Source organism: Lampris incognitus, chromosome 1, assembly GCF_029633865.1.
Source record: "Lampris incognitus isolate fLamInc1 chromosome 1, fLamInc1.hap2, whole genome shotgun sequence".
In the NCBI taxonomy this organism is placed as follows: domain Eukaryota; kingdom Metazoa; phylum Chordata; class Actinopteri; order Lampriformes; family Lampridae; genus Lampris; species Lampris incognitus.
Genome location: NC_079211.1, coordinates 23,781,124 through 23,798,372, shown reverse-complemented (window position 1 = coordinate 23,798,372; position 17,249 = coordinate 23,781,124). Strand labels below are relative to the sequence as shown.

The following is a 17,249-nucleotide window of genomic DNA, read 5'->3' as shown; positions in this document are numbered from 1 at the left end:
AGGAGCAGTGGGTAGCTGCAGTGCCTGGGGACCAACTCCAGTTCTTCTTTCCATTGCCTTGCTCAGGGGCACAGACAGGAGTATGAACCCTAACATGCATGTCTTTTTGATGGTGGGAGGAAACCGGGTCACCCAGAGGAAACCCACGCAGAGAACATGCAAACTCCAAACAGAAAGAACCTGGGATGGCCTGGGGTTCGAACCCAGGACCTTCTTGCTGTGAGGCAACAGTGCTAACCACTGGGCCACCATGCCGCCCAGGCAGTGGTTACAATTATTGCCGTTATTGTTGTGGTAGTCCATAGGGTTAGTGGTTGTGTCAGGAAGGGCATCCGACGTAAGATTTTGCCAAATCATTATGCAGATTGACAAGACCATATCGAGGGCCGCCGTTGGTGCTGTGCCCTCACAGGGTACCGATGGGAACTGTGAAATCTACTGTAGTGACCCTGAGAAACAGGGAGCAAGCCGAAAGAAGAAGATTATTGTGGTCGTAATATGGGTATATGATATAATATGTAAGTGTGAGGTGGATTATAGGTGAATATATAGTGTGTACTTCTGGTACATAAGATGATATAGAGTAATATAGTGGGAGTATATAGCCTTGTATATGGGTACGATGGGTTCTGGGGTTGTGGTATGGTATATGGTATCGTGTATGGGCAATATAGTTTATAAGCAATATGGTATAATATATGGGCATAGGTTGTTGATTACTCAGTCATAACAAACTATACATACCTGTTGTGCATGCATGCTTGCCTCCAATATCCTGTTCCGTTTTTTTTTCGTTTTTTTAATAAATTTATTTCTGATTTTTCCCTTTTTTTCTCCCAGTTTGGTGGCCAATCGATCCCTATTTTAGTTCAAACACACCCCCGTACTGCATGCGTTCGCCAACTGCATCTCTCCGGCCGGCAGTCTCGAAGGAGGCGCCTCACCACTTCCGTGACAAGGCGACTCCAGGCCGAACCACTGCTTTTTCCGACACACCCAGAGACGCATTCATGTGACGAACACAAGCCGACTCCGCCCCCCTCCCGAAGGCAGCGTTGCCAATTATCGCTGCTTCATTTACTCCGGCCATAGTCGGATCTGACGAGACCGGGGCGCGAACCTCGGTCCCCAGTGGGCAACTGCATCGACACAAAACCGATGCTTAGACCGCTACACCACCGCGGACCCTTTTTCTTTTTTCTTTTCTTTTTTTTGTGTGAGTGATGTCTGCAAGTGCTAGAAGCTGCTGTGTACCGGAGTCAAATTCCTTGTGTGCATAGGCACACGTGGCCAATAAAGTCGATTCTGATTCTGGTTCTGATGTGAGGTAGTGCATTTTTCAGCTGGATCCATGATTTTATGACTGAGTGTTTTTTAAAGATTGCTCTCAACCATGTAACCATTGTGCATATTCTCAGACCAGGCCTGCGTGATCGTCAGTTCCTGTACACGTTTGCCAGCGTCTGTCCATCTGAGGTTTCATTCGCATGTGTACATATCCCCTGTGGCAAATCCTGATCCCTGCAAGTGAGAAATCAACAAGCCTGAGCTAAGCCTAACCCTGGCCCTGTTCATCCGCCCTTTTTTTCTTCTTCTCCCCAATTGTATCTGGCCAATTACACCACTCTTCTGAGCCGTCCCGGTCGCTGCTCCCGGGGAGGGCTGCAGACTACCACATGCCTCCTCCGATACATGTGGAGTCGCCAGCCGCTTCTTTTCACCTGAAAGTGAGGAGTTTCACCAGTGGGACGCAGCGCGTGGGGGGATCACGCTATTCCCCCCAGTTCCCCCTCCCCCCCGAACAGACGCCCCGACCGACCAGATGAGGCGCTAGTGCAGCGACCAGGACGCATACCCACATCCGGCTTCCCACCCGCAGACACGGCCAATTGTGTCTGTAGGGACGCCCGACCGAGCTGGATGTAACACGGGGATTCGAATTGGCGATCCCCGTGTTGATAGGCAACAGAATAGACCGCTACGCTATACGCCCCCTGGCCCTATTCTCAACATGGATCTGATCATATATATAATATCAAATGTTGATTTGAAAACGTTTCTCCCTTGCAGACATTGGGAAAAGCACTGGCTTCATATCCGTGCCCAATGCCACGCGAGAGGCGTTACGCGTTGTCTATGCTGTTGATACAGATAATGAAGATGGTTGTGTTGTGTTATTCTATGTTAAGTACGCCGCGAGAGCCACCAAACCGGAGTCAAATTCCATGTGTTTGCAAACTTACACGGTCAATAAAATGCGATTCTCGTTCTGAATGTGTGGGTGTGTGTGCGTGCGTGCGTGCGTGTGTATTGTGTTCCAGCGTGAGTCAACCTGGACACCCATCTCACTGTCATTAATCAGCAGGCGGTCGAGGAGTCTGGGTTTTCCCGTAACCTTCTTTCAGCACAGACAGACAGAGAGACAGACAGAGAGACAGATGGGTAGAGACATTAAAAACTGACGCAGAGACAAATAGAGCGGAGCAGAATGTTCTGGAGAGAGACAGGGATGAGGAGAGAGGATGGAAAGAGTGAGAAACAATCGGTAGAGGGAAACAAAAGGCAAAGGAGGAGAAGAGATCAAGCGGTTTCGAGACAGACCTCGAGAAGGTTTGATTGTTTAAGACAACAGGACAGCGGCCGAAATGCCATGTCTGTCCATGTCCAGCTCCACTTCTCCAACACCTCATTCGCTCCCTCCATCTGCCTTTCAGCGTCTCTCCTCGTTCCTGTAAGGTTCGCAGTGAGGCTGTGCAGTGACGTGGCCGCATAAGTTCATACCTTTTTGTTGCTGAGCCATCCCGTAAACAAGGCGTCCCCTTAGATTGGCAAGTCCCTGCCAGATCGTCTCTGGCTGTGTTGATAGTGCTGATCTAAGGGTTAGCGGGGCCTGCTGTGGATAGGCTGCAGCCTTGGCTTAAACTGAATTATTTCACAGTGACGTACCTTTTGGATTGGGGCCTGTGTGTGCGTGCGCGCGCGCGCGCGTGAGTGAGAGCGAGAGAGAGATGTAATGAAATAAATTGGTCCATACCTAATGGCCATCTGATGTGTGTGTGTGTGTGAGAAACGTGATGAAATAAGTTGTTCCATGCATGTTGTCCTATCTAATGGCCATCTGATGACTGCCTTGTTACGTCATGGCTATGGATGGTAATCAAGACATTGAAAAAAAAAGTTACGGGAGGTTTCTGATTGCGCGCGCGCGCGCACACACACACACACACACACACACACACACACACACACACACACACACACACACACACACACACAACGAGATGCCCTTAGCCTCATTTACACTGGACTCTGACACGTCGATCAGTGAGTGGCGGCCAGTAACAGAGAAACCTCCCTGGATGACCATGTGTGTTCCAGCTGCAGCAACTCACAAACCTCTCTCTTCCTCCCTCTCTCTCTTTCTCACACACACACACACACACACACACACACACACACACACACACACACACACACACACACGCACACAACACCTTCTCTCCTTCTCCGGCCGGTGGCAAAGGTTCCCTCGGCTGAGATCAGCGCTGGATCTGCCACGGGGCGGAAGAGCTGTTTGAGTCGGTCAGTCAATTGATTGCGGACAAAACAAAGATAGCCGATGCTTCCATTCAGCCTCTACTCGTCATTTGGTGAGTAACCCGGGTCGCATGTCTGCATGTAAGCCCCCCCCCCTCATTTCCCCTTCTCCTTTTTGCTGGCATGTCATTATTCAGCAACTCTACACCTCTGAAGTCTGACGGCATGGGCTGGAGCCACGTTAGCGCAGCAGTGGGGTAGGGAAGTACAGCGGGAGCCCTCCGTTGACTGGCGTACCTTTAAAACGGGCCAATGTGGTGTTGATTACTTTGTCAGCAATGTGAATTGAGGTTGCTGAGTTTACACAGCCACCGAAAGACAAGAGTGTGTGTCTACACAAGGAGAGAGAGAGAGAGAGAGAGAGAGAGAGAGAGAGAGAGAGAGAGAGAGAGAGAGAGAGAGAGAGAGAGAGAGAGAGAGAGAGAGAGAGAGAGAGAGAGAGGTAAGATACAGCAGGAGAGGATAGGGGCTGTTCGCCTCCTTCCCATAGAAGGAGAGGTAGGGGGAGAAAGAGGAGGAGGGAAGTGTGTGTGTGGGGGGGATACTAGGGAATACAATCAGAGAGAGGAGGGAGAGCGATTTGGAGAGAGAGAGACATAGGGGAGAGTGAGGATAAAGGCTGATAAGGTTTCACAAGTCCCTACTAGACAGACGGTAGAGAGAGAGAGAGAGAGAGAGAGAGAGAGAGAGAGAGAGAGAGAGAGGCAACAGAGAGAAGAGGGAGGGTTAGGGTTAGGGTGAATAGGTTGGTAGATATCCCGGAGGTCCCAACGGTGTAATTCGGCTGCAACCCCTCTCTGACGCAGACTCGCTCAATTAACCCAGGTAAGACACGCCGCCGGGGCTCCCTGCCTGCGCTCTCTGTCGGCGGGAGCCTGCATGTGAGATGGTGAAGGCGACCGAGTCTCGGATACGTGTTCGCCTCTTCAGCTGTGCAGCACCCGGTCAGCTTACCCGGTGCCGGGCTTGTGTTAACGCAACGATAAGGCGCAGCTGTGCGATCTGGCTTTACATCTTCCGTTCACTTCTAATGACGAGTCCCATTCTCCTGATCCGTGTCGCTCACATTCCTGAATATGCTTTTGTTATCGTTTACATGGTATAGCGTTATACCTGCTGCTACATCGGGTTTTGATTTTAGCATGCATTTGCACACGTGTGGTTTTGCTACCCTCCGTGCAACTTTGTGTGTATGCAGTATACGAGGACGTCTCCATGGCGACCAAATATGAGGAAGGTCACTGTCCTTCGTCTCCAGCCCTTCTGCTGTCAACATGTCTCTGTAAAAGCAATGAGATGGCTCTGCTGTAGCGCTTCAGCCAAAAACTGGGTAGCGATGATCTGTGCGTTTCTTTCCTCTTTCTCTCCAAACCGTCGCTTACAAAATGTTTCTCTCCCCTCAGCCTGCATGTGACAGGACCAGGGAAAGGGGGGGGGCGAGGGGGCACTGACCTCCTTTTGTGATGCATGCTTGACCATATGTGAATGCCTACGGGTTTGTCCTGCAGCCTGTTTCTGTGTGTTTGTGTGCACACACCTGTGTGAGAGTGCGTGTGGATGCATCTGCTAGGTGTGTGTGCGTGCGTGCGTGTTTAAAATAGGACATTTGGGGAGAGAATGAGAGTGGATGGCATTTCCTCTCTCAGGACTCTTACCATGGAAAACACCCCCTTGTCATCAAAACATTTTCTGGTTGAAAATGTTCGGGAGAGCAGCGCACTAGGTCCTCGCCATCCTCTTGTTAAAATTCAACTTGCCTCGTGCTATGTGCTTGAGCCTGCATTTTGTGCATGGGTGCTCCAACTGTGCACGCAATGCCTGGTGCATATGACTGTAGGTAAATGTGTGTATTATCCCTGCATGAGCCTGCTGTAATTACATAGCTGTGGTGCCCACAAGGCTTCAGCCTCTCTCTCCACTTGGCACCGTGCCACTTCCCCTTGTTTTATTGTGTCTCATGCCTGAGAGAAAGACAGACACAAAACTGCTGCGTGTGTGTCTGTGCCTGTGAGAGTGGGTAAGCATGTGTGTGTGTGTGTGTGTGTGTGTGCATGCAGTCAGGTGTGTATCTCCGTCTATATCGACTGATGGGAATAAGCCTGCTATTTGTATACATGTGCCTTTTCCAGGGTGCATGCAGTGGGAAGGGAACTGATTGAATAGAGCGGGGGGGGGGTCTGCTTTTTCCTCAGCAAGACATCGCTGTTTAGCTGCTCACTGTATATTTTTGACCAGTTGAAGTTCAGCATGTCAGTCTGGAAAAGCTAGAAATGCCTCTAAATCCATGTCCGCTCTGGTGCGGCCAGGTGAAAGTAAGGGTCAAGTCAAGTCAATTTTATTTGTATAGCCTGATATCACAAATTACAAATTTGCCTCAAGGGGCTTTACAGCAACACCACATCCTGTCCTTAGACCCTTGCATCGGATAAGGAACAACTCCCTAAAAAAACCCAAAAAAAAACCCTTTAACAGGGAGGAAAAAATAGGGAGAAACCTCAGGGAGAACAGAGGAGGGATCTCTCTCCCTAGACGGACAATGTGCAATGGATGTCTGAAATTCCACTGAGTAAAACTTTCAGTGTAGACCAAGTTCATCCTTTCACCTCTGTATCCCTGAGGTGAAGCCGTGTGTGTGTGTGTGTGTGTGTGTGTGTGTGTGTGTGTGTGTGTGTGTGTGTGTGTGTGTGTGTACGTGTCTGCATGCATGCATGTGTGTGTGTGTGTGTGTGTGTGTCTGTGTGTGTGTGCTTGGATGTGTGCAACTGTCAGATTTATATTTGCATCAAAGTTTGATATATTCATTTATTACTATATACAGTTACTGAGATTCCAAGCAGCTTAACCAACACATCAACACATGCACACACACACACACACACACACACACACACACACACACACACACACACACACACACACACACACACACACACACACACACACACACACACACACACACACACACACACATCACTCATATCTTGCTGCACATTGTCCCTGAAGTCTATTTCCAGTGGTCAGATAGTGTTACTCTTCTAATATAGCTCCAAAACGCCAACTCTACCGTTTTTATGACCGCGGCCTAATATGTCATTGCACAAGTTATCCATTCCCTGTCTCCCCTAAACTTATATTAACCACTGCAAAGTTTAACAGCTAGCCGTAAAAATACCTTGAGTGTGGAGACACACAGAGCCCAGCTTTGATCTCACTTCTCAGTCATCCGATAATCTCACCGGCTGCAACTCTGCAGCCTTGCAGTAGGGAAAGCGATAATTAACTAAGCTGCTAAGATGCAGTCATCCAAAACGTCACGTTAAGGGGGGGGGGGATTTAGGGGAATAAAGTCTGATTTTCAGATCACAAATCGTGCATATTTGTTTTGCTGATGAAATAGATTTTGAATGGGTTACACAGGTCCTAGTTTCTTGGGACATAACTTGGTTCACTGAAGGTTATGAGATTACCCCATCCATATGGAATCTCCCCATACTGTCTTCTCTTTACTCCCCTGCCAGCACGGTCCACTATGATCAGCACAGGAGTAAAGGAGGTCAGTGCTTTTATCAGCCACTGCAATGTATAAACCACTGTCTTTGTGTATGACACACACACATACATGCATGCACACACGCACACACGCATGTGCGCTTGCACGCACACACACAAGTTCCCACACAGTGCTGAGAATAGTTTGTCAGACTGTTGTTCTGTTATTTTAATTCTGCCAGCCCCATAAACAGAGCAGTAAATCACAGCAGCAGAACCGAGGAGTGGGGCTGAGACCAGAATATGGGTGGAAAAGGGAAGAGAGACAGATGGAAGGGTGGCGGGTGTGTGTCTGGAGTGGAGGAGTGCAGAGGGGACTGGGGTAAAGGAGACACAGACAGCATGGCTCTGATTTACACTCATCGCCCGGTGTCATAAAAATCCACCAACCCCTGCTGACAGCACAATGTCGGAGCGTGGAGATGGAGCTTCGGCATACTTGCACAAGTCCGAAGGCAGAGAAACTCAGTGTACATATAGCGTCTAGGTACATATACGCATACTGCAGTACACATTCTGAATTCTGAGTGTGTTACCGTAGGCCACACATGTGATCAGAAACACATGTTCAAAAAAAAGCATGAGCACACATTATTCAGGTGACCTCTTTCCTTTCTCTCAGCCTCTGTTTCTCTCACACTATGATTCCCTCTCTTTCTCTCTCTCGCTCTCTCTCTGTCTCTCGCTCCCTGTCTCTCTCTCTCTCAGAGTGTTAGTCTGACTCAGCAGCCAGCTGTCAGTTAATAGTTGGTCGGTGAGGTCAACAGCGCTGACCAGACAGGATTTCAATCAAACCTTAGCGATGTTATCCGTCTTATTTTATTTTAAGATGCCCTCTATACCAGACATTACCGTGACAGTGATGAATGTTAACGGCTATACACTTCAGCCACAGATGAGCTGTGGACCCACCAACTTCAGCCAAGCCCATGCAATTTAACATCGGGAGGATAGAAAAATTATGGCTTGAATAACTCTTTGCTCCCTAGCATTGATAAAGCAGGGGCTTGAGTGCGCTTTCCCTTTACTGTGCGGGCTTGGTATCCCGAAAGGGTGTTGAGAAAATTCAATTTCATCTCCGAAATACAGTGATTATGTCAATCATGAAGCGCCCTTGGGGAGCCAACGCCAGCCTTGTGACTAGAATGCATGCCACAGATTTCATTTCAACATCAATATTAGTGTTTATTAAGGGCGTCTGGGTGGCGTAGTGGTCTATTCCGTTGCCTACCATACACGGAGATCGTAAGTTCGAATCCCCGTGTTACCTCCGGCTTGGTCAGGCGTCCCTACAGACACAATTGACTGTGTCTGCGGGTGGGAAGCCGGACGTGGGCATGTGTCCTGATCGCTGCACTAGCGCCTCCTCTGGTCGGTCGGGGTGCCTGTTCGGGGAACTGGGGGGGGGGGGTAGCATGATCCTCCCATGTGCTACATCCCCCTGTCAGATGAAAAGAAGCGGCTGGCGAATCCATATGTATCGGGGGAGATGTGGTAGTCTGCAGCCCCCCCCCCCCGATCACCAGACGGGGTGGAGCAGTGACCGGGACGAGTAGCTTAATTGGCCGGAAACAATCGGGGAGAAAAAAGGGGGGGGATATTAGTGTTTGTTGGAGGAACTGGACAATTTAGCAGGCTGGTGGAAACTTAATAAGATTCTGCCTGGAGCAAGGAATATTTTTTAATACCATTTTCTTTTCTTTTTTCTGTCTCTCTAAGATGATGTCATTGGAGCGCCTGTCCGTTGGTTGGCTGCAGCAGCTGCTTATTGTATTCCTGAAGCTCTCACTGTCCTACGCTGGCCCTCTCCAACCAACCAGTGGAACAGAATGCATGGCCAGAGGTCCTGCCTCCTACATCTTGGTCTTTACGGGTCACTGGAGCCCACAGACCTTCCCAAAGCAGTATCCTCTGTTCCGCCCCCCGGCCCAGTGGTCCAAACTCATAGGTGAGAAAGGCTACGAGAAGCATAAGAGACTGGTCAATCTAAAATCAGCCCATCTCTCATATTTTACTTGACCTGCAACAACTCATAAATCGGTCATATTTGGATTTGAGGAGTACATTGTGAATTCCACCTGACAGAGCTCTTGCTGACCTGAAAAGGCAGAGAAGAAATGGAGGATATTACATACGCTTTGGGCAGTATGGTGGCCCAGTGGTTAGCACTGTTGCCTCACAGCAGGAAGGTCTTAGGTTTGAACCCCAAGCTGTCCCAGGTCCTTTCTGTTTGGAGTTTTCATGTTCTCCTCATGTCTGTGTGGGTTTCCTCTGGGTTCTCTGATTTCCTCCCACCATCAAAAGACATATGTGTTAGAGTTCATACTCCTGTCAGTGCCCCTGACTGAGGCATGACAGGAAGAACCAGAGTTAGCACGCCGGCTGCCCACTGTTCCTAGCTATACGGCAGCTCACTGCTTCAAGTGTGTTTGTTGGGCTGAATTAAATGCAGAGGATGAACTTCCCCACAGGGATTAATAAAAGTACATCTTATCTTATTTCAATATGAGACATTTCTATGAGACATTTAAAACAAATTAAAGATATTTCATTGCACCCACTTGTAGTTTCCCTGTGACGGCAATAATGCATTGAGCATTCTCTCCATCACTGCCCCTTCATACACACACACACACACACACACACACACACACACACACACACACACACACACACACACACACACACACACACACACACACACACACACACACACACACACACACACACACTCTGTGGGCTTAATGATGTTGATGAAGATAGCAGTGAGAAAAGCCCAGTGGCGAGGAAGCTAGGCTAAACACTACCAGATGAGGCCAGGTGGGTATCCCGCTGTTTCTCTCTCTTTCTCCCTTGCTTCCACCCATATCCTTAAGATCTCTCTTACTTTTTCTCTCAGTCTTCCACTCTTTCCCACACTGTCTGCTTGTTTACTGCTGTGTTGGCGGTAAAGGCTGTATAGGAGGGTTCAGGGCTGGTGGAGGTGGGTGATGATAGTCAGGGTGTGGTGAGGTCAGACCACTTACCTCATAGCCAGGAGGAAAGGAAGGGATCCTGGCCTGCATCCACCGCTCCCTTCCTAGTCATAGTGGATGGGATGGATGGCAGATGTTTGTGTGTGTGTGTGTGTGTGTGTGTGTGTGTGTGTGCGCGCGCGTGTGTGCGCATACATGTGTATGTGTTTGCATGCATGTGTGTGTCTGTGCACTAGACTAGTCTTTTGCATCACCGTCTGTGGTAGCTGTGGCTTTGTCTTGCCCTGTTGTCTAGCTAAGGGACGATGGCCTACTTACTCCATATAGAGACAGGCCCAGGGAATCTGGCAGCCCCTAATGACTTTTTTTCTGTCTCAGGGAGCAGGCATCATGGGGCGGGAAGAAATTGTCACATGACAAAAAAAAACAAAAAAAAAACAGGGTCCACAAACTTTACTGGACTTAAAAGAGTGCCGGTAAGGGGCCAGACGAAGGAGGGAACACATGAAAATTGAGTTTATTGTTGCAGCACAAAAAAAACAAAAAAAAACATCACCTGTTGAGGAGCCTAGGGGCCTTTGATGGGTTTGTAATGGTTTCATTGTGCAGACCAGAGGGCAGAGGACCAAGGATATGCAGCCAGAAAGAAGGGTGAATGGAGTTTGTCATGGCCCAAGAAAAACATGAGCAATTTGGAAGAGGAGGAAAGTGGGTTTTAATTTTTTTGGTGGAGCCTGAACGTGAATGGAATCAGATTTCGAGGTCTTGACGCTTGTGGGGAAATCTGTTATGATGGAAATTCAATTAAGAGCTTAAGTAAGGGCAGTTTGGGGAGAAAGGAGATAGTGTGTGAAGTGTGCTGGGCACACTGTGCGAGTGGCTCTGCACGAGCGTGTGTGTGTGTGTGTGCGTGCGTGTGTGTGTGTGTGTGTGTGTGTGTGTGTGTGTGTGTGTGTTTGAAAGCACGTGTCAGACTCATTTAAGTCTCAGAGCATGCTTGCGTGTGTGTGTGTCTGTATATAGCTCTGAAAGGTTGAGGTAAGGCAGAACCATCAGAGCATCTGTCAGTGTGTTGTTGGCTAACCTTACACTGCCCCTAAAACCACTGGTCCCAGGCCAGTGGATCTGTGGTTTTGAATATGGAGGTTCTAGGATTTACAGCACAAACAGCTTTCTCTAAATCAGTCTTTTGGTTCCTCAAAGAAATGCATAACATTATGAGACAAACAGCAGAGCTGGATCAAGGTTTTAAGGAGAAGAATCTGTAGAGGTTTTCAAAATGTTTTTTTCCCCCTCCTTTAATGTTAGCTGTCTGCCGACTGACTCCCAACATCCTGATCTTGAAAGCTCTGAACTGTGTTGTGGTTTTATCACTGATAGAGTGAGAAAGGATGAAACTGTAACCATTCAAAAGACATAAATGTGGACAATTCCTTCATAATCATCTATTTAAGTCAAGGAAGCTGGAGGCAGCCATAGAAATGCATGCCGTCTCTGAGGTGGAAATGATCTCACCGTCTGGCTGAGGTTCTGTGGTATTTAACTGAGACTGATATGTGAAAAATTGTCTTGTCTTTCCTCTAGTCCTCCAATAACTCTCTTTTCCTCACTATTGTGTTTTCGTCCCCTGGCATTAGCCGTGACCCATAATGGCCGGTTTCGACTGTGGCAGGAGGGCACACAAGCCAGTGCAGGGGTGCAGAGCTTCACTGAACTCGGGGTGACGGTGGAGCTGGTGAAAGAGGCCAAGGAAGCCAGAAAGAGGCGTGCAGTTGGGGCCATGTACCGTACGGCGGGCATCCCTAACGGTATTGGGCACAGTTCCACCGAGTTGCTCATGCAGCCTCGCAGCTCACTGGTAGGTATGACTCACAAACGCATGAAAATATGAATGGATGAAACAGCCCATTTAGAAATGCATGAAAATTCCACGCACTTGCATATATTTACACACACAGACACACACACACACACACAAATTCACTAAGACACGTGTGCCAACATGTGTGCCAAGTCACATAAACTATTCGACTCCTATTCAGTCAACTTGTGACCAGGTCTTCCCTCATAGCTCATCATCACATCGATCATCAGCACTTTACCACTTTTTTCCACTATTCCATCAGCCTATGTTTAGCCTGAGCTATGAAGCCCTGCAACCATTAACTCCCACATCTGTCCTGCGTGATCTGCACTCTGTCTGCAGCCTGTCCCACTGAACTCACTGTGGCCGTGAGAGGGGCCCAGGTTGATGCTCAGTAATGGTCCTACGGGTTGGGGTATAGGGACCAGCGATAGACTAATCTTGACTGCATGACTGGAGCTAGTTTCTTGGGTGAGGCTTATGAAAGGAGTAAGGGTTAGAGGTGGGAATAATGCATGGCCCGTTGCAAGGAAATGTAATTTCGGGTGCCAGGATTAGAGTTTGAACTAAAGTTTTCTTCTTGCATTTGTTTGTTTTTCCTCATCCTAGCACATAGCTGATGAACGAAGCAAAGAGAGAATGAGGGAAAATAGGGGGAGGGGAGGAGGGGTACCTTTGAAAAAAAGAAGTGTGCCTGCCTGAATAGGCCCAGTGACCTACATTTGTTTTCGGTTATTCCACCACCTGCACCTTTAGGGGTAAACAAACCCCAAATGAGGGCATCTTGGGCATGAAGAGCAGCTTAACAGCTTGTCATCTAGATATGTGCTCATGATGCCTTTGGTGGCATTTACACGGGCCCATCTGTTTTTAGATCAGCGGGGCAGTGAGGCAGAAAAAAAGCAGAGCATGACAATCTGTGAGTTGGTGTGGAACGAGACAATGACAGATCAGATGATGTTCGTCTGTTGACAGCTTAAATTATCTGTGTCTCTCGGTTTTCGTCCCTTACTTTCTGTCTACCTCACCCCCCCACACACACACAGATTCACACCCTTTCTTCTTTCACACAAACCTATACATGTGTACGCAATGCCCTAAAAATCCCAAACATGTATGATTCTTATCTCCATATTAATAAACCCCTGGCCGTTGCTCCTGAGCATATAATTCGAAACAGATAACACCAAACAACTAAGTGGCATGCATGGCCAAACTGGCATTGCTCTTAAAGCGGCAGCATTTCACAAGATTGGCAGAACCAGTGAAATGGGGCACCCTCGGTTATGAAACTGTTGCTACCAGGTTTGGCCAGCTTGCAGTGGGTGCCTGTGCATCCTCCAGTAGGATTCTTTGGGGCTCTGGTGTGGAGTACAAGTGTGATTATGGGTGCATTAAGTAGATATCCGAGCGGGAGAGACGGTTTGTGGTGTGTCCATTACAAACTGCAAACTGTCGTGGAGGGAAGCGGTACTGCAGGACAGTCATCCTGGTTGAATGGCCTGAGGGTGAATGGATACAGCAGAGCAACTTCTTGGAAAAACCACTGTTTGAGAGAAGGCCACAAAAGGTGTTAGGAGGGAGGAGTACTAGTAAAAGAAGAAAGGAAAGAATTAAGGAGGGGGAACTTCTGAAATGGATGAAGCAACATATTTATATCTTGGTCCCTTTCTCTCACCAAATAGAGCGGGACACCATGTGTCATTCTGACATTACCTGCCTTCTGTCCCAGGTGGTCTGTTCCGCTGTGGTGTACTGGTTTGATGTTTGTTCCAGCAACCCTGAGTTCAACCCCATCTCTCCAGCAGATCCAACTCTAACCCACCCTTTCCCCAGATGTCTGAAACCTTCCAAGTCCACCCATCCCTTCCCAAATCTTAGCGGGTCAGCCCAGGTCCACAAATAGCAGGCTGTCCGGAGGAGGCAGTGGCGGGTCTTTGGATGTGCTGTTTTTTGGGCATCTGCCACCTCGGCATGCACTGACCCTACAGCCACATCCTGTATGAGGTCACCCGTTTTCAGGAAACATCCATCATACAGAGGAGGGGAGCGCAGTTTAACCCTCCACAGGAAAAATGAGCACAATATTTATATGCACTTATGCACACACACATAAACACATGAATAAACATGCACACACGTCGTTACCTCTTGACAGCTGGTATTTATAAATTACATAGTTTATAAATCCAGACATCAGTTGTCTTTGAGTGAAAGTGACCATATAATTCTCGTGTTTGTATATGTGCAATGACAAGTTTATTTTCTCCCACCAAGTTCTGGTATTGCTTATACACTTTAGTGCTTCTGGATGAGGTAGACAACAGTATGTGGATTATGACTGTGCGAAATGAAACTCTTGAAATGTATCATACTCTCTCTCTCTCTCTCTCTCTCTCTCTCTCTCTCTCTCTCTCTCTCTCTCTCTCTCTCTCTCTCACTTCCACTCTTCTTTTTTCTCTCCATCTCTTTGGACACCAGCTCTCCCTAATGGTGAAGGTGATCCCCAGCCCTGACTGGTTTGTGGGTGTGGACAGCCTCAATCTTTGTGAGGGCGGCCAGTGGAAACAGGAAGTGACCCTTGACTTGCAACCTTTCGATGCAGGGACAGACAGTGGCTTTACTTTCTCCTCTCCCAACTTCCCCTCAAGCCCCCAAGAAAACATCACAATGGTGAGACAAATCCTCCCTTTTGTGCTGTGGGTGTATGTGAATTGAAGGCCCCAAATACACTTGACAAAGTCTTTGCTGACTGGACACTTTTGGATGAGACAAAATTCCTGAACAGGGTAGCGTAGCGGTCTATTCCGTTGCCTACCGACATGGGGATTGCCAGTTCGAATCCAAGCTTGGCCAGGCGTTCCTTCAGACACAATTGGCCGTGTCTGTGGGTGGGAAGCCAGATGTGGGTGTGTGTCCTGGTTGCTGCACTAGCGCCTCCTCTGGTCAGTTGGGGTGCCTGTTCTGGGGGGAGGGGGAACTGAGGGGAAATAGCGTGATCCTCCCATGCGCTACGTCCCCCTGGTGAAACTCCTCACTGTCAGGTGAAAAGAAGCGGCTGGCGACTCCCCAGGTATCGGAGGAGGCATGTGGTAGTCTGCAGCCCTCCCCGGATCAGCAGAGGGGGTGGAGCAGTGACCGGGACAGCTTGGAAGAATGGAGTAATTGGCCGTATACAATTGGGAGGGAAAAGGGTGAAAAAAAATTCCTGAAAAGGCAGCTAATTTTTTTCCATATCCATTCATTATCTTATTGGTTTATTAGGTCATCCATGAGCTGATTCTCTGCTCTCTCTTCCATCCACAAAATGAAAGAGGACAGGCAGGTTAACCCTCATCTTATGCTTGAAATAGACTTGTGTCATATGTGGGACTTACAGAACTGGATAGCATTTGTAGCTGTCCCCACTTAAGTGGTGGTTTGGCAAGGCTACATGCCTGACCTGAAGTGTTTAAAGTAAAATGGGCAGCGGTTACATAACAGACCATTTATCCATGTCTACTCATGTATACTATTTGTTTCAAAGTGAACTGTTGTATATTTGAATGATGTCGAAATTCAACTAGGACGCTTTTCTTTAAACAACTGTCTGACTACATTGTGCTGTCTTGTTTAGATCACATCTCAAATGCCCAATCATCCTGCCAACTCCTTCTATTATCCCCGCCTAAACGAGCTTCCGCCAATTTCCAGCATAAAGATAAAACGGCAGAGTCGATCACCTGCACATCAAAATCCAATGTCCAATCATATTCTGCCGAATTCAATCAGCCCCCAGCGTTTCTCAGGTAGGTCCACAGGACTGTACTGTATGCACATGCAGATACACAAATAAATGCTAGCATAAACAATCCATGCAGGTCCAGATGTTTGGTCCCTCCATTAATTTGCTCCTCTGTGTGTGTGTGTGTGTGTGTGCATTGTTACTTCAACTTCTCCATCACTTTTCGTCTATCTCAGAGACACCGTTGGACTGTGAAGTTTCTCTCTGGTCATCCTGGGGCCTGTGTCTAGGTTCCTGCTCCCGGGGCGGCATCCGCCACCGCACCCGTTATATCCTCCTCCGGCCGGCCAATGCTGGTGTCCCCTGCCCAGAGCTGGAGGAACAGGCGGAGTGCACGCCATACAACTGTTTGAAACACCAGTAACCCATCAGAACACACACTTACAGAAACAGCCAGTATGAGACACTGGGACTATCATTTTATTACTGCTGGACTGAGAGAACGATTCTGCATCTTAAGTATCCCTGTGATAGTGCAAGGGATTTTTGTATGTGCCACAATCACATTGTTGGTTTTTAGACATATTGCCTTACTTGTGCAGTCCATTAATACCAGAGAATACACTGCTTCGGGTGGATGGGATCAGGTTGTGGTTCTCCTCATCCAGGGATAAAGTCAAATGATGATCGAAATCCCACTGTAAATTGGTCAATGTAAAAATTTATATCCAGGAATGATCTTTGCTACAGAGTTCATGTTGGAAAATCATGACAACCTAAAGAAATGTATGAGAGGCCCATGGCCTGCAGGCCCTCTATAGTGGATAGGTGATTTGCAAAACTACACATGTTTAGTCTGCACACTGATACAATGATATACACATGTAAATGATGCACAGTGTTTTTTAAGAGGAGACACACAGACACACACACAATCCCAAACAGTCAGGTACAAAAGTCCATGCACATATTACTAAGAATTACAAGCATGGGGGGGGGGGCATTAGTTTACACATGCAACCTATACATGCTTGGCACATACAGTGCTTTTAAAATAACCTCACAGCCTGATTTATAAATATCCTGTTTCTCAAAAAACAACTGATGTCTAATTTTAACCCAGGATTCTGTGTTAAATCTTAAGCCCCTTTCACTAGATGCAGGGTTCGTGTTGATGAAAAACTGTTATTTGTACTGTTACTTTTTTTTGATAATGTAGGACATGTTGATATTTTGTACATACTCTTTGATGTAGCTTGCATAACCCATGAATAAATATAAAGGTGTTGTTTTTCTTTAACAAATAGTCTTTGTTGGTTTCTCTGTGCCTGAAAGTCTGTAAAACACTATGGTGGTAAACTGAGCCAACTTTCAAATTGTAAATTCTGGTCAGACCAGAGTATGATGGGTGCCAGAGTATATTTCATATAATTTAATTGGTATTGACACCTCTCTATTTGTCTGTCCAAAGCACTCGATCTTTAAATGCAAAAACAGATGGTCATATATATATATATATATATATATATATATATATATA

At 47.5% G+C, this 17,249-nt stretch overlaps 1 protein-coding gene across 1 annotated transcript; it reads left to right on the top strand.

Annotated features, from left to right (window-relative positions):
- Window positions 1-4,386: 4,386 nt before the first annotated feature.
- Window positions 4,387-16,974, top strand: spon2a (spondin 2a, extracellular matrix protein). The gene is made up of 7 exons (XM_056293262.1): window positions 4,387-4,422; window positions 7,116-7,150; window positions 8,866-9,094; window positions 11,759-11,979; window positions 14,467-14,658; window positions 15,602-15,773; window positions 15,946-16,974. Exons 2-7 carry the CDS (start codon window positions 7,127-7,129, stop codon window positions 16,131-16,133), a joined length of 1,026 nt encoding a protein of 341 aa, XP_056149237.1. The 5' UTR covers window positions 4,387-4,422; window positions 7,116-7,126; the 3' UTR covers window positions 16,134-16,974.
- The last annotated feature ends 275 nt before the right edge of the window (window positions 16,975-17,249 follow it).

Bases quoted from the DNA above. Each gene is read 5' to 3' on its own strand.
- spon2a (XM_056293262.1), top strand. From the start codon at position 7,127: ATGATCAGCACAGGAGTAAAGGAG. The intron at 7,151-8,865 runs GTCAGTGCTTTT...TGTCTCTCTAAG, and splicing joins TCAGCACAGGAGTAAAGGAG to ATGATGTCATTGGAGCGCCT. The intron at 9,095-11,758 runs GTGAGAAAGGCT...CCCTGGCATTAG, and splicing joins CCAGTGGTCCAAACTCATAG to CCGTGACCCATAATGGCCGG.